The following is a 26385-nucleotide window of genomic DNA, read 5'->3' on the forward strand; positions in this document are numbered from 1 at the left end:
GGGGAGGATGGGGGAAACAGTTTGAAGAGCAGAGAGCAGTCAGTGACCACCGGATACTCAGTGAGTCCAGACGCAGGTCGGGCAGCTGGTGGCATTATCAACCCTGGTGTGCCATAATAACAACATAAGAAATAGGAGCAGGAGTAGACCATATAGTCCCTCGAGCCTGCTCCGCCATTCAATAAGATCATGGCTGATCTGATTTTAGGTTCAGCTCCACTTCACTGCCCGTTCCCCATAACCCTCGACTCCCTTATCGCTCAAAAATCTTCTATCTCCACCTTAAATGTATTCAATGATCCAGCCTCCACAGCTCTCTGGGGCAGAGAATTCCAAAGATTCAGGACCCTCTGAGAGAGAAAATTCCTCCTCATTTCCATTTTAAATGGGCAACCCCTTATTCTGAAACTATGCCCCACAGTTCTAGATTCCCCCACGAGGGAAATCATCCTCTCTGCATCTACCCTGCCAAGCCCCCTCAGAATCTTATATGTTTCAAAAAGATCACCTCTCATTCTTCTAAACTCCAAGGAGTATAGGCCAAACCTGCTCAACCTTTCTTAATCTGACAACTGCCTCATCTCCGGAATCAATCTAGTGAACCTTCTCTGAACTGCCTCCAATGTAAGTCTATCCTTCCTTAAATAAGGAGACCAAAACTGTACGCAGTACTCCAGGTGTGGTCTTACTAACGCTATGTACAGTTGGAGCAGGACTTCCCTACTTTTATATTCCATCTCCCTTTGCAATAAAGACCAGCATTCCATTTGCCTTTCTGAATACTTGCTGCACCTACATGTTAACTTTTTGTGTTTCATATACAAGGACCTCCAGATCCCTCTGTAGTACAGCATTTTGTAATCACTCCCCATTTAAATAATCATTTGCTTTTTTATTTTTCCTATCAAAGTGGATAACCTCACATTTTCCCACATTGTAGTCCATCTGCCAAATTTTTGCCCACTCATTGAGCCTATCTACATCCCTTTGTAGATTCTATGCATCATCCTCACAACTTGCTTTCCCATCTATCTTTGTATCATCAGCAAATTTGACAATGTTACACTTCATCCAAGTAATTAATATAAATTGTAAATAGTTGAAGCCCCAACACTGATCCCTGTGGAACCTCATGAGCTCTTATCTTATGTGGCACCTTATCGAATGCTTTCTGGAAATCCAAATATACGACATCTACTGGTTCCTCTTTATCCACTCTGCTCATTACATCCTCAAAGAACTCCAGCAGATTTGTTAAACATGATTTCCTTTCATAAAACCATGCTGACTCTGCTTGACTGCATTATGATTTTCTAAATGTCCTGCTAATACTTCCTTAATGATGGACTCCAGCATTTTCCCAATGACAGATGTGAGGCTAACTGGTCTATAGTTTCCTGATTTCTGTCTCCCTCCTTTCTTAAACAGAGGTGTTACATTTTTGGCTTTCCAGTCTCCTAGGACCTCTGCAGAATTCAGCGAATGTTGGTAGATTACAACCAATGCATCCACTATCTCTCTAGCCACTTCTTTTAAGATGCATGCCATCAGGTACAGGAGACTTGTCCACCTTTAGTCCCATTAGTTTGCCTGGTACTTTATCTCCAGTGATAGTGATTGTTTTAAGTTTCCCCCCCTCCCCCCGTAATAGCTCCTTGATTATCAATTATTGGGATGTTTTAGTGTCCTCGACCGTGAAGACCGATACAAAATATTTGTTGAAAGTCTCTGCCATTTCCCTGTTTCCCATTATTCATTCTTCAGTCCCATCCTCTAAGGGACCCACATTTACTTTAGCTACTTGTTTCCTTTTTATATACAGGTAGAAACTCTTACTGTCTGTTTTTATATTTCTTGCTAGTTTACTCTCATATGCTATCTTCTCTGTCTTTAATCCTTTTTTTCGTCATCCTTTGCTGGTTTCTAAAAATTTCCCAATCGTCTGGCCTTCCACTGTCCTTCACTATATTGTATGCCTTTGCTTTCAATTTGATACTGTTCTTTACTTCCTTAGTTAGCCGGGGATGGTTCATCCTTCTCTTAGCATCTGGAATAAATCTTTGCTGAGAGTTAGGAAATATCTCCTTAAATGTTTGCCACTGCGTTTCTACAGTCTTATCTTGTAATATATTTTCCCAGTCCACTTTAACCAACTCTGCCTTCATACCTTTGTAATTATCTTTATTTAAGTTCAGGACACTAGTTTGAGACCTAACTTTCTCACCCTCAAACTGAGTTTGAAATTCTACCATGCTATGATCACTCTTCCTAAAAGCATCCTTCACTACAAGATCATTAATTAATACAGACTTGTTACACATTACCAGATCTAAAATAGTTTGCACCCTCGTTGGTTCCACAACGTATTGTTCCAAGAAACCATCTCGCATACACTCTATGAATTCTTCCTCAAAGTTACCTTGGCCAATTTGATTTATCCAATCAATATGAAGATTAAAACCTCCCATGATTATTGCTGTATCTTTCTTACAAGCCTCCATTATTTCTTGATTTATACTCTGTCCTACAGTGTAGCTACTGTTAGGGGGCCTATAGATCACTCCCACCAGTGACTTCTTTCCCTTATTACTTCTTATCTCTGCCCAAACTGATCCTACATCTTGATCTTCTGAGCCAATATCATTTCTTACTACTGCACTGATCTCATCCTTTATTAACAGAGCTATCCCACCTCCTTTTACTTTATGCCTATCCTTACAAAATGTCAAGTACCCCTGAATACTCAGTTCCCAGTCTTGGTCACCTTGCAACCACGTCTCTGTAATGGCAGTCAGATCATACCCATTTATTTCTATTTGTGCCGTCAACTCATCTATCTTGTTATGAATGCTTCTTGCGTTCAGATATAGAGCTTTCAATTTGGTCTTAACCCCGCTGATCATCAGCCCTCAACACAGCAGTGATGGACATGTGTGTTCCTGTGCTCCACAGCAGCTGGTACGCGGGAGAGATGGGCATCTATGGCAGTAGCGGATACACACTGGAGCTGGGGAATAATTCGGAAGAAAGCAGCGCAGTATTGAAGAACTTGCACCAGAAGGGCTGGGTCGATGCGTTGTAAGTAACTCGCCAAAGGTTCGATTCCTTTTAATTAACTTGGAGCGATGGGCTTACAGAACCTGATGGTGTGAGGACAGTGAGGTGTGTCAATACAAGGGGGCTCCAGATTAGAGCCCTGAGGGTGGGGGGTAGGGGCTCCAGGCTGGGTCCCTGAGGGTGGGGGGATGGGCTCCAGGTCAGAGCTCTGAGGGTGGGGGAAGGGGCTCCAGGCCGGATCCCTGAGAGTGGGGGGGAGGGGCTCCAGCCCGGATCCCTGAGGGTGGGGGGAGGGGCTCCAGGCCGGATTCCTGAGGGTGGGGGGAGGGGCTCCAGGTCAGAGCTCTGAGGGTGAGGGAGGAGGGGCTCCAGGCCGGATCCCTGAGGGTGGAGGGAAGGGCTCCAGACCGGATCCCTGAGGGTGAGGGGAGGGGCTCCAGACCGTATCCCTGAGGTTGGGGGGAGGGGCTCCAGGCCGGATCCCTGAGGGTGGGGGGAGGGGCTCCAGGTCGGAGCCCTGAGGGTGGGGGAGGGGCTCCTAGGCAGAACTCTGAGGGTGGGGGAGGGGCTCCAGGTTGGAGCTCTGAGGGTGGGGGAAGGGGCTCCAGGTCGGAGCCCTGAGGGTGGGGGGAGGGGCTCCTGGGCAGAGCTCTGAGGGTGGGGGAGGGGCTCCAGGTTGGAGCCCTGAGGGTGGGGGGAGGGGCTGAGTTAATCCCAGTCGTTCATACTCTTCTACACATACAATCTCAGTAATATTTCTCCTTCCCACAGGGTTCCTATTAATTGTGGTTTATTTGCACAGTTGGGACCATGAAACACATCCAAACTTAATGATGTTACCACTATTTACTATTTAAGTAAGATCTTCATTAAGCCAAACCCCAGTGTATTGAGGGTGAGCTGAAATTCCTAAGTAGCTCTGTACTTATGTAGTGAATCTGCGAGTACGCTTACAGTGCCCGTAATTTCACTGAGTAATGGTGGTCAGAGCAATGACCCTCACAAGATGTCTGCCGTAGCCCTTTTAGCTCCTGCCTCCTACAGTTTCATAGCACCATCGGCACAGAGACTAGGGAGCCCTCCATTACATAAGAACATAAGAATTAGGAGCTGGAGGAGGCCATTTGGCCCTTCGAGCTTGCTCCGCCATTCAACAAGACCATGGCTGATCTTCTACCCCAACTCCACCTTCCTGCACTATCCCCATATCCATAATTCGTTTAGATCCACAAAATTTATCGACCTCTGTCTTAAATATACTCAATGGCTGAGCATCCACAGCTCTCTGGGCAGAGAATTCCAAAGAGTCACAATTCATTGAGTGAAGAAATTTCTCCTCATCTCAATCCCAAATGGCCAACCCGTTATTCTGAGACTGTGACCCTGTGTTCTAGATTCCTCAGCCAGGATAAACATCTTCTCAGCATTAACCCTGTCAAGCCCCTTAAGAATTTTATATGTTTCAATGAGATCACCTCACATTCTCCTAAGCTCTAGGGAATATAGGCCTAGTCTGCTCAATCTCTCTTCATAGGGCAACCCATTGTGATAGTGCTGTGGGTGAGAGTAGTTTCCTGAGCAATAGAGGAACAGTGCAGAGCTCCTTACAAGGTCCAGCGACCTCCTCCATGTACACTCACCAAGTCCAGGGACTTGAGCACATAAATCTAGGCTGACACCCCCAGTGCAGTGCTGAGGGAATGCTGCACTGTCGGAGGTGCCATCTTTCGGATAAGACGATAAACCGAGACTCCATCTGCTCTCTCAGGTGGATATAAAAGATCCCATGGCACTATTTCAAAGAAGAGCAGAGGAGTTATCCCCGTTGTCCTGGCCAATATTTATCCCTCAATCAACATAACAAAAACAGATTATCTGATCATTATCACATTGCTATTTGTGGGAGCTTGCTGTGTGCAAATTGGCTGCCACATTTCCCACATTACAACAGTGACTACACTTCAAAAAGTACTTAATTGGCTGTAAAGCACTTTGAGACGTCCGGTGGTCATGAAAGGCGCTATATAAATGCAAGTCTTTCTTTTCCCTCGTGTGTTAATCTAGCTTTCCCTTAAATCTATCAATGCCATTCACCTCAACTCCCTGTGACAGCGAGTTCCACATTCTCACCACTCTCTGGGTAAAGAAGTTTCTCCTGAATTCCCTATTGAATTTATTAGTGACTCTTATATTCTGCTTCCTCTAGATTTGACTATCCCAACGCACTCCTGGCTGGTCTCCCAAATTCTACCCGACGTAAAATTGAGGTCGTCCAAAACTCGGCAGCTCGTGTCCTAACTCGCACCAAGTCCCGCTCACCCATCACCCCTGTGCTCGCTGACCCACATTGGCTCCTGGTTAAGCAACGCCTCGATTTCAAAATTCTCATCCTTGTTTACAAATCCCTCCATGGCCTCGCCCCCTCCCTATCTCTGTAATCTCCTCCAGCCCCACTACCCCCCGAGATCTTTGTGCTCCTCTAATTATGCCCTCTTCAGCATCTCTGATTATAATCGCTCAACCATCTGTGCCTTCTGTTGCCTGGGCCCTAAGCTCGGGAACTCCCTCCCTAAACCTCTCTGCCTCTCTTTCCTCCTTCAAGACGCTCCTTAAAACCTACCTCTTTGACCAAGCTTTTGGTCACCTGCCCTAATTTCTCCTAATGTGGCTCGGTGTCAAATTGACTTGTTTTATAACACTGCTGTGAAGCACCTTGGGAAGTTTGACTACATTAAAGGCGCTATATAAATGCAAGCTGTTGTTTCCTTCCCCCCGCCCCAGGACGCGGGCCGTGTTTGTTGAGTTCACGCAGTACAGCCGGGACGTGGATCTGTACGTGGTGGTGACACTGCTGGTAAAGTTTCAGCCCGCGGCGCCCGTCATGCCGACCATCGACGTTAAACCCGTCTCCATGCTGCGCTCGAGCCAAGAGGTGGACCTATTGCTGATGTCGATGGTAAGGGTCACTCGGTAACACTCAACAACGTGCCCCGCTCAAACAGCCTCCTTCCGACACGCAGCAGGCACAAGCCGGCGTCCAGGTCGGTTCTCTCAGGGAGGTTAGATTGGTTCAGTCCCTCACCACACACTGCGTATTAGATACAGGCAGCAGAACTCACCGGAGGTTATCATCATCATAGGCAGTCCTTTGCAATCGAGGAGGACTTGCTTCCACTCAAAAAATAAGTCCTTAGGTGGCTGAACAGTCCAATATGAGAACCACAGTCCGTGTCACAGGTGGGACAGACAGCCGTTGAGGGTAAGGGAGGGTGGGATAGGTTTGCCGCACGCTCTTTCTGCTGCCTGCGCTTGTTCGCTGCGTGCTCTCGGCGATGAGACTCGAGGTGCTCAGCGCCCTCCCGGATGCACTTCCTCCACTTAGGGCGGTCTTTGGCCAGGGACTCCCAGGTGTCGGTGGGGATGTTGCACTTTATCAGGGAGGCTTTGAGGGTGCCCTTGTAACGTTTCCTCTGCCCACCTTTGGCTCGTTTTTCCGTGAAGGAGTTCCGAGTAGAGTGCTTGCTTTGGGAGTCTCGTGTCTGGCATACGAACAATGTGGCCCGGTCAGTGCTTCGATGCTGGGGATGTTGGCCTGGTCGGGGACGCTAACGTTGTTGCGTCTGTCCTCCCAGGGGATTTGCAGGATCTTGCGGCGACTATGGCAGTTGGTGGTTCTGGTGTGAGCTGTGGCCCAGTGAGTAGCACTCCTGTGTCTCTTGAGTCAGAGGTTATGGGTTCCAGTCCTATTCCAGGGATTTCAGCCAATAATCCTGGCTGACTCTCCAGTGCAGTGCTGAGGGAGTGCTAAACTGTCGGAGTTGCCGTCTTTGGGATGAGACGTTAAAGCGAGGCCCCGTCTGCCATCTTGTATAGATGTAAAAGATCCCGCGGCACTATTGAAAGAGATGGGGAGCTCTTCCCAGTGTCCTGGGCCAATAATTATCCCTCAACCAACACCTTTTTAAAAATAAAATTATCTGGTCGTTATCTCATTGCTGTGTGTGGGAGCTTGCTGTGCATACATTGGCGGCCACGTTTCCCACATTACAACAATGACTAAACCTCAAAAGTACTTCATTGGCTGTAAAGCGCTTTGCTACATCCTAGGTCTGTGAAAGGCACTATATGAATGCAAGACTTTTTTTTACTTGATTAGTAATCCAGGGGCCTGAACTCCCAATGCAGAGAGTTCCAATTCCACCAGAGTAGTTTGAGAATTTGAATTTAGTTTAATAAACACTATCTAGAAATGAAAAGCTCGAGTCAAATAACAGTGACCATGAAGCTGTCAGATCATCGTAAAACTCTGAAGTGCCTTCTTAAGCCATTCAGTTTTATCAAACCTGGGCAGCCAGGAATGGATGATAAATGCTGGCCTTTCCAACGATGTCCACACCCTAAGAATGAGGGGGAGAGGAGGGTAAAGCCCATTTTGATAGGGGAGGGTGGGGAGAGGGGTTACGTGTTGTCAATTCCCACTGTGGGCAATATCTGAAAGTCAGATCCAAGCTTCAGTTGGATAGCCCACTGTTCAAAGGCTCCCCTGTTGAACCCTGCCTGTCTTCTCTTTGCCCACTGGCACATTGGATGTGCGTCAGCGTGTCCGCTTCCTGATGTTTATTTTGCAGGTGAGGTCTCCCTGTTCACTGACAGTGCCGGGCTCAGGTCTGTGTTATTGGTGAGATCTGGGCTCAGGTCTGTGTTACTGGTGAGGTCTCCCTGTTCACTGACAGTGCCAGGCTCAGGTCTGTGTTACTGGTGAGGTCTGGGCTCAGGTCTGTGTTATTGGTGAGGTCTGGGCTCAGGTCTGTGTTACTGGTGAGGTCTCCCTGTTCACTGACAGTGCCAGGCTCAGGTCTGTGTTACTGGTGAGGTCTCCCTGTTCACTGACAGTGCCAGGCTCAGGTCTGTGTTACTGGTGAGGTCTGGGCTCAGGTCTGTGTTATTGGTGAGGTCTGGGCTCAGGTCTGTGTTACTGGTGAGGTCTCCCTGTTCACTGATAGTGCCGGGCTCAGGTCTCTGTTATTGGTGAGGTCTGGGCTCACGTCTGTGTTACTGGTGAAGTCTGGGCTCAGGTCTGTGTTACTGGTGAGGTCTGGGCTCAGGTCTGTGTTGCTGGTGAGGTCTGGGCTCAGGTCTGTGTTGCTGGTGAAGTCTGGGCTCAGGTCTGTGTTACTGGTGAGGTTTCCCTGTTCACTGACAGTGCCGGGCTCAGGTCTCTGTTATTGGTGAGGTCTGGGCTCACGTCTGTGTTACTGGTGAGGTCTCTCTGTTCACTGACGGTGCCGGGCTCGGGTCTGTGTTGCTGGCGAGGTCTCTCTGTTCACTGACAGTGCTGGGCTCAGGTCTGTGTTACTGGTGAGGTCTGGGCTCAGGTCTGTGTTACTGGTGAGGTCTGCCTGTTCACTGACGGTGCCGGGCTCAGGTCTGTGTTACTGGTGAGGTCTGCCTGCTCACTGACGGTGCCGGGATCAGGTCTGTGTTACTGGTGAGGTCTCCCTGCTCACTGACGGTGCTGTGTGACATTGTTGCCGCTGCCTCTAGCACTGACTGTTGCCTCCTCCTTGTGCAGGTGCTGCTCCTCCTCTTCAGCCTCTGTTTCCTGTTCGTCGAGGCCGTTGCCCTGAGCAGGGAGGGCTCGGCTTATTTCAGAGAGGGCCGGAGGTACCTCCAGCTACTGGTCATCCTCCTCTCCATCCTCATCCCCGCCTTCCACTTCAGCCGGGTCAGACTGGCCGACAGGCAGCTCGGGCGCCTGGAGAGCAACCGGCGGATGTTTGTCAGCTTCTACCATGTTGCGCTGCTGGCTGAGGCTGTCACCAGCCTTGCTGCCTTGCTGCTCACCATTCTCACCGTCAAGGTATGTCAGCAACTTACACGGGGAATTGGGGATCTGTCGGCATCCTGGGGTACAAGCAGCCGATCCTGGTCAGCAGCAGCATCTCATCAATCACTCGAATCTTACAGCACATTTATGCCAACTTTTTGGTCAAGCTGTCCAATTAATCCCACTCCCTGCTCTTTCCCCATAGCCAAGAACAATCTCCCCTTCTGGTAAACGTTACTATTGAATCTGCTTCCACCACCCTTTCAGGCAGCGCTTTCCAGATCACAACAACTCGCTGCGTAAAACATGTTTCCTCTGGTTCTTTTGCCAATGATCTTAAATCTGTGTCCTCTGGCTACACATCCTCCTGTCAGTGCCGACAGTTTCTCCTTATTTATTGAAATCCTTCATCATTTCTATCATACATCATATCATATCATACACTTCTATCATATCTTCTCTTAATCTTCTCTGTTCTAAGGAGAACAATCCCAGCCTCTCCACATAATTGAAGGCCCTCATCCCTGGTACCTGTAAGACGTAGGGAAATCACCCCTCCCCAGGTCTACCTGTAGGACTGCGGAAATCACACCTCTCCCCGTCCGACAGTTTCCAAAGTTCAGACCCGCAGATCAAACAACACCACAAGCCAATGGATTTATGAAACAAAATTTATTTTACTTAAAGACAGCAGGGAACTACAAGTAAGTTCACACAGAACTGCAGCAGATACTTTAGCATACAGTAATATTCCTTTACTTTCAGATCAAGTGATGATAAGCAAACACCGCGTACATACCAACACCAGCAAGTGGTCGGTTGGTTGATGGCTTCGACGTATGACTTTGACTGGCAACTGACCAAGATGCCCTCTCTCTCTCTCTCTACGGCAGTAACGTGTATTTTTCAAACAATATCTTTATACCCCAAATTTTGTTAACTTGCCCACTGCATACGTGTCTCAAGCTATACTAGCAATGGTCATTGTTTTTCTTCATATTCCTTCTTATCAATAGTCCGTGAATGAACATCACTGTCCACAGGTGGTTTTGTGTCCTGTGGATATCTCATCAGTCTGGTCCTGTCAAAGGTCCGTTCTTTCCGTATCTGTGAGAAAAGCAGCTGGCAGAGCTTAGCAGTTTCTCTTAATTAGACAGTTTCACAGCAACTAGCGTCCTGGCTTCACAAAGCATGGTGGTATATAAAATTTGGTCAATTTTTAAGTTTGGCCAAGTTATAGTAGAGTTACAGCAACTTTGTACAACAGAAAATGGTGTATTCTTACATACCGTTCTGGCAAATGCATTTGCACCCTCTCCAAAGTCCTTCACAAGTAGTTGAGAACTTGGTTGATGGAGGTAGACAGGAGCTGAAATCCCTCCCGGTGATTTTACTGGGTGGGGCGGCGGGGGGCGGGGGGGAGGGGGTTTGCGGTGGGAGCCCTCATCCCTAGCATACTGGGAAAGAGACAAAGAAAAGAAATGCTACCCTGTCGTGTAGCAAGACTTCACCCTATGAGATCTTAATCTCAGTCGAGCAAGCGGGAGGGAGGGGAGGGCAATGGTTCTGTGCATCTGCTCGCACAGACTCAGCCAATGCTCAACAACCCATCACAGAGAAGCATGTGCAGGAAAGGCAGAATGTTGCAGGGTGAAGGGGACAAGGACTGGGGGTAGTGTTGGTACCGACTGTGCTGGGGGCTAGGACTGGGGGTAGTGTTGGTACAGACTGTGCAGGGGGCAAGGACTGGGGGTAGTGTTGGTACCGACTGTGCTGGGGGCTAGGACTGGGGATAGTGTTGGTACCGAGTGTGCATGGTGCAGGGGGCTAGGACTGGGGTTAGTGTTGGTACAGACTGTGCAGGGGGCTAGGACTGCGGGTAATGTTGGTACAGACTGTGCATGGTGCAGGGGGCAAGGACTGGGGGTAGTGTTGGTACAGACTGTGCAGGGGGCTAGGACTGGGGGTAGTGTTGGTACAGACTGTGCAGGGGGCAAGGACTGGGGGTAGTGTTGGTACAGACTGTGCTGGGGGCTAGGACTGCGGGTAATGTTGGTACAGACTGTGCAGGGGGCAAGGATTGGGGGTAGTGTTGGTACAGACTGTGCTGGGGGCTAGGACTGGGGATAGTGTTGGTACCGAGTGTGCATGGTGCAGGGGGCTAGGACTGGGGTTAGTGTTGGTACAGACTGTGCAGGGGGCTAGGACTGCGGGTAATGTTGGTACAGACTGTGCATGGTGCAGGGGGCAAGGACTGGGGGTAGTGTTGGTACAGACTGTGCAGGGGGCTAGGACTGGGGGTAGTGTTGGTACAGACTGTGCAGGGGGCAAGGATTGGGGGTAGTGTTGGTACAGACTGTGCACGGTGCAGGGGGCTAGGAAAGGGGGTAATGTTGGTACAGACTGTGCAGTAGGCAAGGACTGGGGTTAGTGTTGGTACAGACTGTGCAGGGGGCAAGGACTGGGGTAGTGTTGGTACAGACTGTGCAGGGGGCAAGGACTGGGGGTAGTGTTGGTACTATCTGTGCAGGGGGCAAGGACTGGGGGTAGTGTTGGTACAGACTATGCAGGGGGCAAGGACTGGGGGTAATGTTGGTACAGACTGTGCAGGGGGCAAGGACTGGGGTTAGTGTTGGTACAGACTGTGCAGGGGGCAAGGACTGGGGGCAGTGTTGGTACAGACTGTGCAGGGGGCAAGGACTGGGGGTAGTGTTGGTACTTTCTGTGCAGGGGGCAAGGACTGGGGGTAGTGTTGGTACAGACTGTGCAGGGAGCAAGTACTGGGGGTGGTGTTGGTACAGACTGTGCAGGGGGCAAGGACTGGGGTTAGTGTTGGTACAGACTGTGCAGGGGCTAGGACTGGGGTTAGTGTTGGTACAGACTGTGCAGGGAGCAAGTACTGGGGGTAGTGTTGGTACAGACTGTGCAGTGGGCTAGGACTGGGGTTAGTGTTGGTACAGACTGTGCAGTGGGCTATGACTGGGGTTAGTGTTGGTACAGACTGTGCAGGGGGCTAGGACTGGGGGTAGTGTTGGTACAGACTGTGCAGTGGGCTAGGACTGGGGTTAGTGTTGGTACAGACTGTGCAGGGGGCTAGGACTGGGGTTAGTGTTGGTACAGACTGTGCACGGTGCAGGGGGCTAGGACTGGGGGTAGTGTTGGTACAGACTGTGCAGGGGGCTAGGACTGGGGTTAGTGTTGGTACAGACTGTGCAGAGTGTGGGAGCAGTCGAGCGTGAAGGACACCTACAAAGTTTGACACTCCACTGATCCCAGCTCTGGCTAACAAGTGACGTTGAGCTGGTCGATACCGGCCGGAGGTATTCCTCCCCATCCCCTCCAGGGGATGTAGAGGGCAGTTGCACATTTAGGATCAGGAGTAGGCCATTCAGGCCGTTCTGCCATCCAATTGATCTCAGCTCGACTCCATTTACCCGCCTTGGTTCCACAACCCTTAACACCCGTGCCTAACAAAAATCTTTCAGTCTCAGTTTTCAGTTGAGCCCTCCAAGCCCCAACAACATTTTGGGGATGAGAGTTCCAGATTGTTCCACTATGGTTTCTGTGAAGAACATAAGAACATAACATAAGAATTAGGAGCAGTAATTGGCCATTCGGCCCCTCGAGCCTGCTCCGCCATTCAATAAGATCATGGCTGATCTTCTCCCTCAACTCCACTTTCCTGCGCTGTCCCCATATCCCTTGATTCCCTCAATATCCAAAAGAGCTTCCTGACATCATCCCTGAACGGCCAAGCTCTAATTTGAAGGTTATGCCTCTTTGCTGTGGACTGTCCCACCAGAGGAAATAGTTTCTATCTCTCCGACCAAATCCTTTAACCATTTTAAACAGCTGGATTAGATTTCCCAGCGTCTGGCTGAAGAGATCTGGGAACAAACTGCCCAGCCACTCACCTGTGTGTGTGTACTTAATGCAAAGGAACATTCTATCCATGTAGTACAACACATTCCATTTGTGTGTGCATGGTGTTGACTATGAGCTTGCACATGTAGTATCTGTAGAGTTTTGGACACTGTTTACGTTTAACTCATTTATCTACGATAGGTATCAGCCATGGCTCAGTAGGCAGCACTCTCGCCTGAGTCAGAGGTTCAAGTCCACTCCAGAGACTTGAGCACAAAATCTAGGCTGACACTCCCAGTGTAGTACTGAGGGAGTGCTGCACTGTCGGAGGTGCCGTCTTTCAGATGCCCTCTCAGGTGGTACCATGGCACTCTATCAAAGAAAGGCGGAGGATTTCTCCCCAATGTCCTGGCCAATATTTATCCCTCAACCAAAAGAGATTATCTGGTCATTACCACGTTGCTGTTGGTGGGAGCTTGCTGTGCACAAGTTGGCTGCCACGTTTCCCACATTTCAACAGTGACTACACTTCACTGGACAGGCTAATGGGATTCAAGGTAGACAAGTCCCCTGGTCCTGATGAAATGCATCCCAGGGTATTAAAAGAGATGGCGGAAGTTATAGCAGATGCATTCGTTATAATCTACCAAAATTCTCTGGACTCTGGGGAGGTACCAGCGGATTGGAAAGCAGCTAATGTAACGCCTCTGTTTAAAAAAGGGGGCAGACAAAAGGCAGGTAACTATAGGCCGGTTAGTTTAACATCTGTAGGGGAGAAAATGCTTGAAGCTATCATTGAGGAAGAAATAGCGGGACATCTAGATAGGAATAGTGCAATCAAGCAGACGCAACATGGATTCATGAAGGGGAAATCATGTTTAACTAATTTACTGGAATTATTTGAGGATATAACGAGCATGGTGGATAGGGGTGTACTGATGGATGTGGTGTATTTAGATTTCCAAAAGGCATTCGATAAGGTGCCACACAAAAGGTTACTGCAGAAGATAAAGGTACGCGGAGTCAGAGGAAATGTATTAGAATGGATCGAGAATTGGCTGGCTAACAGAAAGCAGAGAGTTGGGATAAATGTATCCTTTTCAGGTTGGAAATCGGTAGTTAGTGGTGTGCCACAGGGATTGGTGCTGGGACCACAACTGTTTACAATATACATAAATGACCTGGAAGAGGGGACAGAGTGTAGTGTAACAAAATTTGCAGATGACACAAAGATTAGTGGGAAAGCGGGTTGTGTAGAGGACACAGAGAGGCTGCAAAGAGATTTAGATCGGTTAAGCGAATGGGCTAAGGTTTGGCAGATGGAATACAATGTCGGAAAATGTGAGGTCATCCACCTTGGGGAAAAAAAACAGTAAAAGGGAATATTATTTGAATGGGGAGAAATTACAACATGCTGTGGTGCAGAGGGACCTGGGGGTCCTTATGCATGAATCCCAAAAAGTTAGTTTGCAGGTGCAGCAGGTAACCAGGAAGGTGAATGGAATGTTGGCCTTCATTGCGAGAGGGATGGAGTACAAAAGCAGGGAGGTCCTGCTGCAACTGTACAGAGTATTGGTGAGGCCGTACCTGGAGTACTGCGTGCAGTTTTGGTCACCTTACTTAAGGAAGGATATACTAGCTTTGGAGGTGGTACAGAGATGATTCACTAGGCTGATTCCGGAGATGAGGGGGTTACCTTATGATGATAGATTGAGTAGACTGGGTCTTTACTCGCTGGAGTTCAGAAGGATGAGGGGTGATCTTATAGAAGCATTTAAAATAATGAAAGGCATAGACAGGATAGAGGCAGAGAGGTTGTTTCCACTGGTCGAGGAGACTAGAACTAGGGGGCACAGCCTCAAAATGTGGGGGAGCCAATTTAAAACTGAGTTGAGAAGGAATTTCTTCTCCCAGAGGGTTGTGAATCTGTGGAATTCTTTGCCCAAGGAAGCAGTTGAGGCTAGCTCATTGAATGTATTCAAATCACAGATAGATAGATTTTTAATCAATAAGGGAATTAAGGGTTACGGGGAGCGGGCGGGTAAGTGGAGCTGAGTCCACGGCCAGATCAGCCATGATCTTGTTGAATGGCGGAGCAGGCTCGAGGGGCTAGATGGCCTACTCCTGTTCCTAATTCTTATGTTCTTATGTTCTTATGTAATTACCTTTAAAGCACAATTTGCAATGTCCTGAGGTTCTGAAAGGCGCTATATAAATGCTTTCTTTCCGTAGATTGTCGGACAGCTTCGTTTTGTGCGGAGGTGGTGCGTGTTTGGGAAGACGTTCCAGCGCACATTTCGCGAGCTGTCGGCTGCAGCCCTGATCTTCCTCGTGCTCGTCATGGTCTACGCGCAGTGCGGCTATGTGGTGGGTATCGCAACTCTTTGTCGCAGCGTGAGAGAGAACTGCGATCCGGTCAGGCCCACGCAGATCTCTCTGTGGAACCCTGTGAAGGGCAAGCATTTCCTTTGGGGGATTAATTTATTCAGACCAAGGGTGGGGCCCAGGGTGCAGGAGCCCGGGAGGTGAAGGGCCCACGGTGCAGGAGCCCGGGAGGTGAAGGGCCCACGGTGCAGGAGCCCGGGAGGAGAAGGGCCCACGGTGCAGGAGCCGGGAGGAGAAGGGCCCACGGTGCAGAAGCCGGGAGGTGAAGGGATTGGGAAAGCTGGATGATGTGGAAGAGCAGAGGGAATTGGGAAAAGCAGTTCCTCATGTGGATAAGACCATATAGAATACTGCGTATAGAATATAAAAGTGGAGATAAGAACATAAGAATTAGGAGCAGCAGTCGGCCATTCGGCCCCTCGAGCCTGCGCTGCCATTCAATGAGATCATGGCTGATCTTCTACCTCAACTCCACTTTCCTGCACTGTCCCTATATCCCTTGATTCCCTAAATATCCAAAAATCTATTGCTCCCTGTCTTGAATATACTGAAAGACTGAGCCTCCACAGCGCTCGGGGGCGGAGAATTCTAAAGATTCACCACCCTCTGAGTGAACCCGTTTCTCCTCATCTCAGCCCTAAATGGCCGACTGCTTATCCTGAGACTGTGACCCCTGGTTCTAGACTCTCCAGAGATGCAATGGTGCATCTCTATAAAAACTTAGTAAAACCACAGTTGGAGCAATATTGGGCTCCACATTATCGGAAAGGTGTTGTTGTGGGTACAGCAATAACAAGTGGCATTTATATAGCGCCTTTAACATAGTGAAACATCCCAAGGAGCTTCATAGCAGTGTGATCAAACAAAAGGTGACACCGAGCCACCTAAGGAGATATTAGGACAGATGCTTGGTCAAAGAGGTAGGTTTTAAGGTTCATCTTAAAGGAGCAAAGAGAGGTAGAGCGATGGAAGGCTTTAGGAAGAGAATTCCAGAGCTTGGGGCCTGGGCAACTGAAGGCACGACCACCAATGGTGAAGCGATTAAAATGGGTAATGTGCAGAGGCTCCCCCCTTTAAGTGGAGAGCCATGGTGACACGTCACCGTGATGACCTCATCAGCGCTGCGCTGATGACCGACAGCGGCGGCCACTCCTCCACCCCCCCAACTTCCGCCCCTCTAGTGTGCGAACTTCCGCTCACTGCCGCACTTCCGCCCCCATTATGACCGACTTCCAGGCCGCGGGAAAGTAAAAGCCGAAGAGCGGAATTTCGCTCAAGAGGCCTCCGCATCCGCCGCGCCGGTAAAACCAACAGAAGCACGGTCGGTGTGCCACGTTTCCGGCGGGGGGCAATTTCGGCCCCAATGTCTTCGGTCTTCCCAATATTTAGTTGGAGAAAATTTCTGCTCATCCGAACAAACAGTCTGACAATTTAGTGACCATGGAGAGGTGGAGAGGAAACGGTGGTGAGATTCACTGGGATGCTGCCTGGTATGAGGAAATGCAAATACAAAGGAAGGCTTGAAAAATTGGGGCTGTTTTCATTTGGAACAGAGGAGATTAGGGAATGATTTGATCGAGGCAGTGAAAAACTATGAAAGGTTGGGACAGAGTAGATAGATACAGCGGGGTGGGGCTAAATTCCCCAGCGCCCCTTTTGGGGGCAGTAATCGAGTCGCGCAATTCCGGTTACCGCACCTCACAGGAAGTGGAGTGCAATGTCACGCACTCAGCTTCCTGTTGAGGTGGATTGTGGGGGGGGGGGCGCCTTCGTCAGCGCTCCTCGGGCTGCTCCGTTACAGGGGAGGGTGGTGCGCACCTTGCCGGGCCACCAGGCGGCCCGGACCATACCACGACAAAGCACAGGTCAGTCGGCCAAAAGTAGAAAATGGCGGCACGCGCGGCGATCCCCGCCTCTCCGTTAACTTCCGCCCCGCGAGCGGATGTCGGCCCAGTTCACGACCCGCGAGGCTGGCGCAGACACCGCCCGCGGCAGCCTCCGCTAACTCCCGTGCGATTCCGTGGGAACTGGTAGCCCCCCTGCCGCCCCCCCCCCCCGGACCCCCATGCCTCCTCCCTGCCCCCCCGCCCCACCCCCTGTGAAAGCAGTCTCGCCCCCCCCGAAGGCGTTAACAGGAGGCGCAAAACAGGGCATTTTCAGCCCCAGACTGTTCCCAGTGATTGAGTGGCCCAGAATGAGCTGACACAGAGACCAGATTAAATGCAAGTCATTTTGGACAGAGAGCGGGGGAAACTTTTTTTTACAGAAGATTGTGAAGCTGCAGAATACATGACTGGAGTTAGTGAGTGAAACAGAGACCGTGTCAACATTTCAGAGCTGGTTAGTCAGGTGGTTGATGGAAAGGGGGATAGAGAGAAAGGGGAACGGGACAGGTACCTGAGATTAGGACGACTTGTGGAGGGTAAGCACCTGTACGGACTGGTTGGGCCGAAGGGCTTGTTTTAATTGCTATGGTGGCGTATTTCTGTCAGGAAGGGCCCCGACTGATCTTCCCTTGTGTTCCCCCCCCAGATGTTCTCTCCTGCTCTGGAGGACTTTAAGACGTTCAGGCACACCCTGCTGTCCTTGGTTGCCTTCTCGCGAGGAGCTGTGTCCCTGCGGGAAGCGGTCCGCCAGTACCCCGTCACCGCGCCCATCTACTTCCTCAGCTACCTGCTGTGCCTGCTGTGGGTGGCGAGGAGCCTGTTCAGTGCCATCACCATCCAGGGTTACAGGGGCGTCCGGGCAGAGATGTACCGTCCAGCCATCGAGCCGCAAGACTACGAGATGATCGAGTTCTTCATTAAGAGGTTCAAGCTCTGGATTGGACTCACCAAGGCAAAGGAGGTAAATGCAGAGATTGGCCGAGGATCGCTGGCAGCTGGGTTGGAGCTTCAGTGATGGCAATCGGGGTGCGGGAGTGCCAGTCGCTGAGTTACTGGAAGGTTTGAACAGAAGAAATAGGAGCAGGAGTAGGCCACCTGGCTCCTCGAGCCTGCTCTGCCATTCAATAAGATCATGGCTGATCTGATCCTGGCCTGAACTCCACTTCCCTGCCCGCTCCCCATAACCCTTGACACCCTTACCGTTCAAAAATCTGTCTATCTCCACCTTAAATATATTCAATGACCCAGCGCCACAGCTCCCTGGGGCAGACAATTCCACAGATTTACAACCCTCTGAGAGGAGAAATTCCTCTTGTTTTAAATGGGCAACCCCTTATTCTGAAACTATGTCCCCTAGTTCTAGATTTCCCCCATGAGGGGAAACATCCTCTCTGCATTTACTCTGTCAAGCCCCCTCATTATCTGAAACGTTTCAATAAGATCAGTTCTCAATCTACTAAACTCCAATGATTATAGGCCCAAGCTGCACAAACGCACACTGCGATATTCCTTTTTATTCATTCATGGGATGTGAGCATCGCTGGCAAAGGCCGGCATTTATTGCCCATCCCCCACTGCCCTCGAGAAGGTGGTGGTGAGCTGCCACCTTGAACTGCAGAGAGCAATTGAGAGTCAACCACATTGCTGTGGGTCTCGAGTCACATATCGGCCAAACCATGTACTGACGGCAGATTAACTTCCCGAAAGGGCATTAGTGAACCAGATGGGTTTTTACAACAATCCAGTAGTTCCATGTCACCATTACTGATACTAGATTTTTAATTCCAGATTTATTTAATTAACTGAATTTAAATTCCCCAGCTGCCATGGTGGGATTTGAACTCTTGACCCAAGATCATGAGTCCAGGCCTCTGGATTACTAGCCCAGTAACATACCCACTATGTGACCATACCCCTAACCCCTACTGTACCTCTATCCTGTGCTTTACCCACACACATCGAAAACTGCTGCAAACAATCCTTGCTCAGTGGATATTGTGACCCAACGTCCCTGTATTTGTTTACTGTACAATAACATGAAGAAACATTTAAATTTGACGATGCTGACGTTGATGTTGGTTATTGCTGCCATGCTGACCTCAATCTTCCAAAGCCCCAAATGGAAACAGGGTCACCAAGTATTAGAACGATGGGCAAACTGAGGACATAGAAACATAGAAAATAGGTGCAGGAGTAGGCCATTCGGCCCTTCGCACCTGCACCGCTATTCAATGAGTTCATGGCTGAACATGCAACTTCAGTACCCCATTCCTGCTTTCTCACCATACCCCTTGATCCCCCGAGTAGTAAGGACTACATCTAACTCCTTTTTGAATATATTTAGTGAATTGGCCTCAACTACTTTCTGTGGTAGAGAATTCCACAGGTTCACCACTCTCTGGGTGAAGAAATTCCTCCTCATCTCGGTCCTAAATGGCTTACCCCTTATCCTTAGACTGTGTCCCCTGGTTCTGGACTTCCCCAACATTGGGAACATTCTTCCTGCATCTAACCTGTCTAACCCCGTCAGAATTTTAAACGTTTCTATGAGGTCCCCTCTCATTCTTCTGAACTCCAGTGAATACAAGCCCAGTTGATCCAGTCTTTCTTGATAGGTCAGTCCCGCCATCCCGGGAATCAGTCTGGTGAACCTTCGCTGCACTCCCTCAATAGCAAGAATGTCCTTCCTCAGGTTAGGAGACCAAAACTGTACACAATACTCCAGGTGTGGCCTCACCAAGGCCCTGTACAACTGTAGCAACACCTCCCTGCCCCTGTACTCAAATCCCCTCGCTATGAAGGCCAACATGCCATTTGCTTTCTTAACCGCCTGCTGTACCTGCATGCCAACCTTCAATGACTGATGTACCATGACACCAGATCTCTTTGCACCTCCCCTTTTCCTAATCTGTCACCATTCAGATAATAGTCTGTCTCTCTGTTTTTACCACCAAAGTGGATAACCTCACATTTATCCACATTATACTTCATCTGCCATGCATTTGCCCACTCACCTAACCTATCCAAGTCGCTCTGCAGCCTCGTAGCATGCTCATCGCAGTTCACACTGCCACCCAACTTAGTGTCATCCGCAAATTTGGAGATACTACATTTAATCCCCTCATCTAAATCATTAATGTACAGTGTAAACAGCTGGGGCCCCAGCACAGAACCTTGCGGTACCCCACTAGTCACTGCCTGCCATTCTGAAAAGTCCCCATTTACTCCTACTCTTTGCTTCCTGTCTGACAACCAGTTCTCAATCCATGTCAGCACACTACCCCCAATCCCATGTGCTTTAACTTTGCACATTAATCTCTTGTGTGGGACCTTGTCGAAAGCCTTCTGAAAGTCCAAATATACCACATCAACTGGTTCTCCCTTGTCCACTCTACTGGAAACATCCTCAAAAAATTCCAGAAGATTTGTCAAGCATGATTTCCCTTTCACAAATCCATGCTGACTTGGACCTATCATATCACCTCTTTCCAAATGCACTGCTATGACATCCTTAATAATTGATTCCATCATTTTACCCACTACCGATGTCAGGCTGACCAGTCTATAATTCCCTGTTATCTCTCTCCCTCCTTTTTTTAAAAGTGGGGTTACATTGGCTACCCTCCACTCCATTGGAACTGATCCAGAGTCAATGGAATGTTGGAAAATGACTGTCAATGCATCCACTATTTCCAAGGCCACCTCCTTAAGTACTCTGGGATGCAGTCCATCAGGCCCTGGGGAATTATCGGCCTTCAATCCCATCAATTTCCCCAACACAATTTCCCGACTAATAAGGATTTCCCTCAGTTCCTCCTCCTTACTTGACCCTCCGACCCCTTTTATATCCGGAAGGTTGTTTGTGTCCTCCTCAGTGAATACCGAACCAAAGTACTTGTTCAATTGGTCTGCCATTTCTTTGTTCCCCGTTATGACTTCCTCTGATTCTGACTGCAGGGGACCTACGTTTGTCTTTACTAACCTTTTTCTCTTTACATATCTATAGAAACTTTTGCAATCCGTCTAAACTGATCATGCTGCAGCCCGGCTCCGTCTCATTGGTGCAGCCCAGCTCCCTCTCATTGGTGCAGCCCGGCTCCGTCTCATTGGTGCAGCCCGGCTCCGTCTCATTGGTGCAGCCTGGCTCTGTCTCATTGGTGCAGCCCGGCTCCGTCTCATTGGTGCAGCCAGACAGTTGCGGCCAATGCTATTGGCTCACATTTGGTGCCACTGCCCACCTTACCGCTGCTCCATGTCCTACTGCTGCCGACCGTGGTTTATCACACTCCATCGCCAACAGAGGGATTCTTCCTGTGTGGCTCCATTTAACCCTGCAGGCCAATGCTCCAAGAGGTAGGGAGGTCCCACATGAGAACATAAGAATTAGAAGCAGGAGTCGGCCATTCAGCCCCTCGAGCCTGCTCCGCCATTCAATGAGCTCACGGCCGATCTTCTACCTCAACTCCACTTTCCTGCACTATCCCCATATCCCTTGATTCCCTTAATACTGAACAATCTGTCGATCTCTATCTCGAATATACTCAAAGACCGAGGGCTGGATTTTCCGGACCTTTGCGTTCCGGGTTTTGCCCTGGAGCGGCGTGAAAGGCGGCATTCAGGTCTCCAGCGCCCTGCCGTGATCCTCCGGTCCCGTTTTGCGGTGGCGCTGAGCAGCACCGCCGGGAAGAGCTGCTCCGGGTGTGCAATGCCTCTGGTTGTGACACCGGCAGTATTTTGGCCTTTTGTCCGATCGGTCCGCCCACAATGACCGCCTGGGTAAGCAGAGTGGTCCGGCATAGCCGGCAACAGTGAGGAAAGTAAAGTACTCCACGGGTAAGTGTAAGTGTTTGTTCTTTTCATCTATTTAGCAATTTGTGTTGTGGTGACGTGGGCAATGTTTTGGGAATGTTTTGGGGGATTTTTAAGGTCGTCCCCCCCCCCGCCTCCGGCCTCTCTCGGACACACACGGCCCGACACTTTAGCTCGCGTGTTTCCCAGCCTTGCGTCACGAAAAGTGTACAACGCCTCCCTTCGCGCTGCACCCCTGACACAGGGCCCAGATGCCCAAACTTCCTTAACAAAGCACAAACTATTCCCGGGCCGGTAACTTGCCCGCCCCGCCTCCGGTTTGGCCCCGAGAACTGAAAAGCCTGAAATCCAGGCCTCAGTCTCCACAGCCCTCTTGGGTAGAGAAGTCCAGAGATTCACCACCCTCTGAGTGAAGAAGTTTCTCCTCAGCTCGGTCCCAAACGGCCGACCCCTTATCCTGAACATGGACAAGCAGCAGGACGTTTTACCAATGTTCGGACTCAGAGGTGAGCGTGTTCCCACTGGACCATGGCTGATGGCAGCACTGTCCCAGCCACCGCTCCTGGGTCTTGTTGATGTGTAGGATATGGGCTGGTGCCCCTGTGGTGAGCGTTGAATACAAACTACGGCACTAATTGGACCAGCGAGTCTTTACTCCGTTGATCGGCCCATAGTGTATTGCCCAGCTGAGTGTAATGAATGAAACTCCCATCTGGCGTAACCTTTGAACCACCGAGCCTCACCGAACCCTTTCCTTTGTTTCACCGCAGTTCCGTCACAAGGTGAAGTTCGAAGGGATGGAGTCGCTGCCGACAGGCGCTTCCCGAACCTCCGGCTTCTCTCGGCTCGTATCGGCGAGCAGCGAGTCCCGCTTCTCCGACTGCACCGTCTCATCTGGCTCCGTGCGGTCCGAGGAGCTGACCCTCCCGGAGAGTCCGGCCGCCAAGGCCCACGACATTCAGGCCTACCTGGACCGGCTGCTGCCCGCCGTCAACAAACTCCTCGGACAGTTTGACCGGGTCAACAAAGTCACCGACGACTTGTACCGGATCGAGGCCGATTTGGAGAGGGTGCAGGGCAGGATTAATCGGAAGAGGCAGAGGCTGGGCGGGAGGGAGAAGAGCGAGGCGGAGAGAAGGATCACCAGCCCTCCACCGAGCGTGTGGCTCCAGCTACCGAGGACCCACAGCCTCATTTCCCAGTCGGCGGTCTCCGGCCTCCGGCTCAGCAAAGGCTCGGCCTGCCGACGCCCCGCGGGAGTGGCCAGTTCAGCCCACGGGGCCCCGCCGGTCGGCTCCAGGATCGGTGATGTGCCCGGGCGAAGGGCCTGGCAGTCCGGGCCCTCACTGTCAGCGGGCATCAGCCAGAGGCTGGTACCGAGCTCAGAGCCTGTGGCCAAAGCCAGGCCCAAGAGCGAGGAAGGCCAGGATCGAGGAATGAACAGGCAGCAGGCCCCGGTCAAGAGGAGAGCGTGGCAGACTGAAAGCGCAGAGGGAAACCACCAGTGATCACACACAGTAACCAGGAGGAGGCACTCTCGAGCACTGAGGGGGAAGCAGTGATAATGTTTATAGCAGGTTGGGCCTATACTCATTGGAGTTTAGAATACTGAGAGGTGAAACGTATAAGATTCTGAGGGTCTTGATATGATGCAGAGAGGATGTTTCCTCTGATGGGGGAATCTAGAACTAGGGGGCATAGTTTCAGAATAATGGGTCGCCCATTTACAACGGGGATGAGGAGGAATTTCTTCTCTCAGAGGGTTGTGAATCTGTGAAATTCTCTGCCCCAGAGCTGTGGAGGCTGGGCCATTGAATGTATTTAAGATGGAGATAGACAGATTTTTTAATGATAAGGGAGTCAAGGGTTATGGGGAGCGGGCAGGGAAGTGGAGCTGAGGCCAGGATCATATCAGCCATGATCGTATTGAATGGCAGAGCAGGCTCGAGGGGCCGAATGGCCTACTCCTGCTCCATTTCTTATGTTCTATGTTCTAACACATCCTCTCATTCACTGACAGTGGTGCCATGTGTAACATCCACTCACTTGACCGACAGCGAGAAGCTTATTCAACATGGTACAAATTAGAGTTGGTAGCGATCCAGAAACAGTATCTACGTGCACCTGGGGAAAGTGTCTGGTGAATAGCGGTAATTGTACGACTAGATTTCAGTTGCTTAATGCTGCTGTTAAGATATTTTGGAGGGCAAGCCATGATTTGGAGCAGATAAATTGGAGTAGACGCAAGAGTAAAGGAGCATTTTTATATCCATACTGGAGGACAAGGCTCCTGTCGGTCAGGGGTTCAGGTGGTCAGACTGTCAGGGCTAAATAGAGATGTGTGCAGACAAATTAACCTAAAAACGTACTTCATTCTATTAAAGGTTCAGCTGTAAATAAAATAGAAATAAGTGCAACAAACATAAGAACTTTAAGCATTAGGAGCGGGAGGCCCTACGGCCCCTTGGGCCTGCTCCGTCATTCAATAAGATCATGGCTGATCTTCAACCTCAACTCCACTTTCCCGCCCGATCTCCAGATCCCTTGCTTCCCCCAGACTCCAAAAATCTATCGATCTCAGTCTTGAATATATTCAGAGACTCAGCATCCACAGCCCTCTGGGGCAGAGAATTCCAAAGATTCACCACCCTCTGAATGAAGAATTTTCTCCTCATCTCCGGCTGAAATGGCCGACCCCTTATCCTGAGACTGTGCCCCTGGTTCCAGACTCTCCAGCCCGGGGAAAACAACCTCTCAGCATCTACCCTGTCAATGCCCCTCAGAATCTTGTCTGCTGTGTGTAACAGGAGATAGTATCAGGAATGCTAAATAGCACAAGAGAAAAAAGGAAAGTAGGCAGAATTAGGAGTCTGATAACAATTAAATTCCACATTAATCCTTTGGGGGATTATCTGGGCAGGTTAAGTATGAGGTTTGGCGGACGAGCTGAATAAATACATCAGTGTTCTTTCACTTCTGAGGACATTGCTCTGGTCGTACAGAGTCAGCTCAAACTGCTTGAATAGAAATGGTGGCAGGAATGGTTTTTGGGGCTGATTGTAAACTGGAGCGGGTTTCTGGGAGGTAGGGGCAGAGCGAGTGTGAATCGCACGCGCTGGCCCAAGTTTCAGGCCGGGGAGATTTTAACGCCCGGTTCTCGTTTAATTGCCGCTGGTCCACTTCCCACACGGGTCATCATCATCATCATCATCATCATAGGCAGTCCCTCGAAATCGAGGAAGAGTTGCTTCCACTCTAAAAGTGTTCTCAGGTGACTGAACAGTCCAATCCGGGAATTACAGTCTCTGTCGCAGGTGGGACAGACAGTCGTTGAAGGAAAGGGTGGGTGGGGAGTCTGGTTTGCCGCACGCTCCTTCCGCTGCCTGCGCTTGTATTCTGCATGCTCTCGGCGACGAGACTCGAGGTGCTCAGCGCCATCCCGGATGCTCTTCCTCCACCTAGGGTGGTCTTTGGCCAGGGATTCCCAGGTGTCAGTGGGGATGTTGCACTTTATAACGGGTAGTGCGCGCGTATTGGGTGAAGGGCAGGTGGCCCCTGGCCATCCGCCAGCGAAGTGGCGGAGAGGGGGTTTCGGGCGGGAGTGGTGGGACAGAAGGGGTGTCCCGGGTAGGGGAGAACTCCTGCTTCTCCTAGCCCCACTTACCCGGACAGCCTCCGTCCTTCCCACCAGCTGCCGATTGGCCCGAGCCCGGCGGCCAATCCACAGTGCCTTCCCTGCTCGGGGGCCCCCGGCTAAAGTGCCATTGTGGTCCTGTTGAGGTCACAGGGCGGTGATTCGCGTTTACAAATGAGGCTTCTGCCCGAGTTTGGTGTGCACCCGCTAAAACCTGCAGCGTTAAAATCGGGAGGTCAGCAGGAATGTAGCGGGACCCACTGCGTTTTAGCTGCTCACTCGGTCCGTTCCCGCCCAGAGAGGAAAGTTAAAATACCATCCCCCCGCCCCACTACCGGTTTGGGGATCTTACCCCCCACCACCATCTGCCACCTCACCTCCCACAATCGAATATCACCCCCCCCCCCCGATCGGACCACGCCACACGCCCACTTTGATCTCTCCCCGCCAGACATACCTGCTCTCACCCCAGCTCGGCAAAAATGTAAAGATGTCCTGCAGATTTTATTGCCTGTACCTCTGGGTGTCCCAACGTCAAAATAGCACCCTCCTCCCCCACCCCCCCCCACTCCGCGGGCTAACAGCCAGCCCTTGGTGTCTGCTGACGACTCGTTACTACTTCAGTAAGATCGATCATGCATATTTAGTTTTAGCTCTGTGAAGTGTTATTGTTAGAACTACTGTCAATAAAGCTCGATTATTCTCACTGTGTGCTGACTGACTGTATTCAACCCTTGCCACTGGACAAAGGCCGAGGTCTGTCGAGCCCGTGTGGTGGCTGATGTGCAACGGTCACCACACGTTAAAAAATCCACGCACAGGCATCTTCCACCCCTACAATTGGAGTTCAGGACTGGAACATCGGGTCCTTCACTGAAACATCTGTGAACTCATGTGGAAGCAAGTCATCCTCATTCGAGGGA

At 50.3% G+C, this 26385-nt stretch overlaps 1 protein-coding gene across 1 annotated transcript in view; it reads left to right on the forward strand.

Annotated features, from left to right (window-relative positions):
- pkd1b (polycystic kidney disease 1b) overlaps window positions 1–23336 on the forward strand; it is a 370954-nt gene extending 347618 nt beyond the window's left edge. Inside the window, exons 37-41 of the mRNA XM_070856829.1 lie at window positions 5839–6013; window positions 8630–8917; window positions 14981–15115; window positions 17666–17980; window positions 22599–23336. Of these exons, the coding sequence (XP_070712930.1) occupies window positions 5839–6013; window positions 8630–8917; window positions 14981–15115; window positions 17666–17980; window positions 22599–23336 (1651 nt within the window). The remainder of the gene's footprint in view (window positions 1–5838; window positions 6014–8629; window positions 8918–14980; window positions 15116–17665; window positions 17981–22598) is intronic.
- Window positions 23337–26385: the final 3049 nt, after the last annotated feature.

Source organism: Pristiophorus japonicus, chromosome 16 (genome assembly GCF_044704955.1).
Source record: "Pristiophorus japonicus isolate sPriJap1 chromosome 16, sPriJap1.hap1, whole genome shotgun sequence".
Classification (NCBI taxonomy): Eukaryota; Metazoa; Chordata; class Chondrichthyes; family Pristiophoridae; genus Pristiophorus; species Pristiophorus japonicus.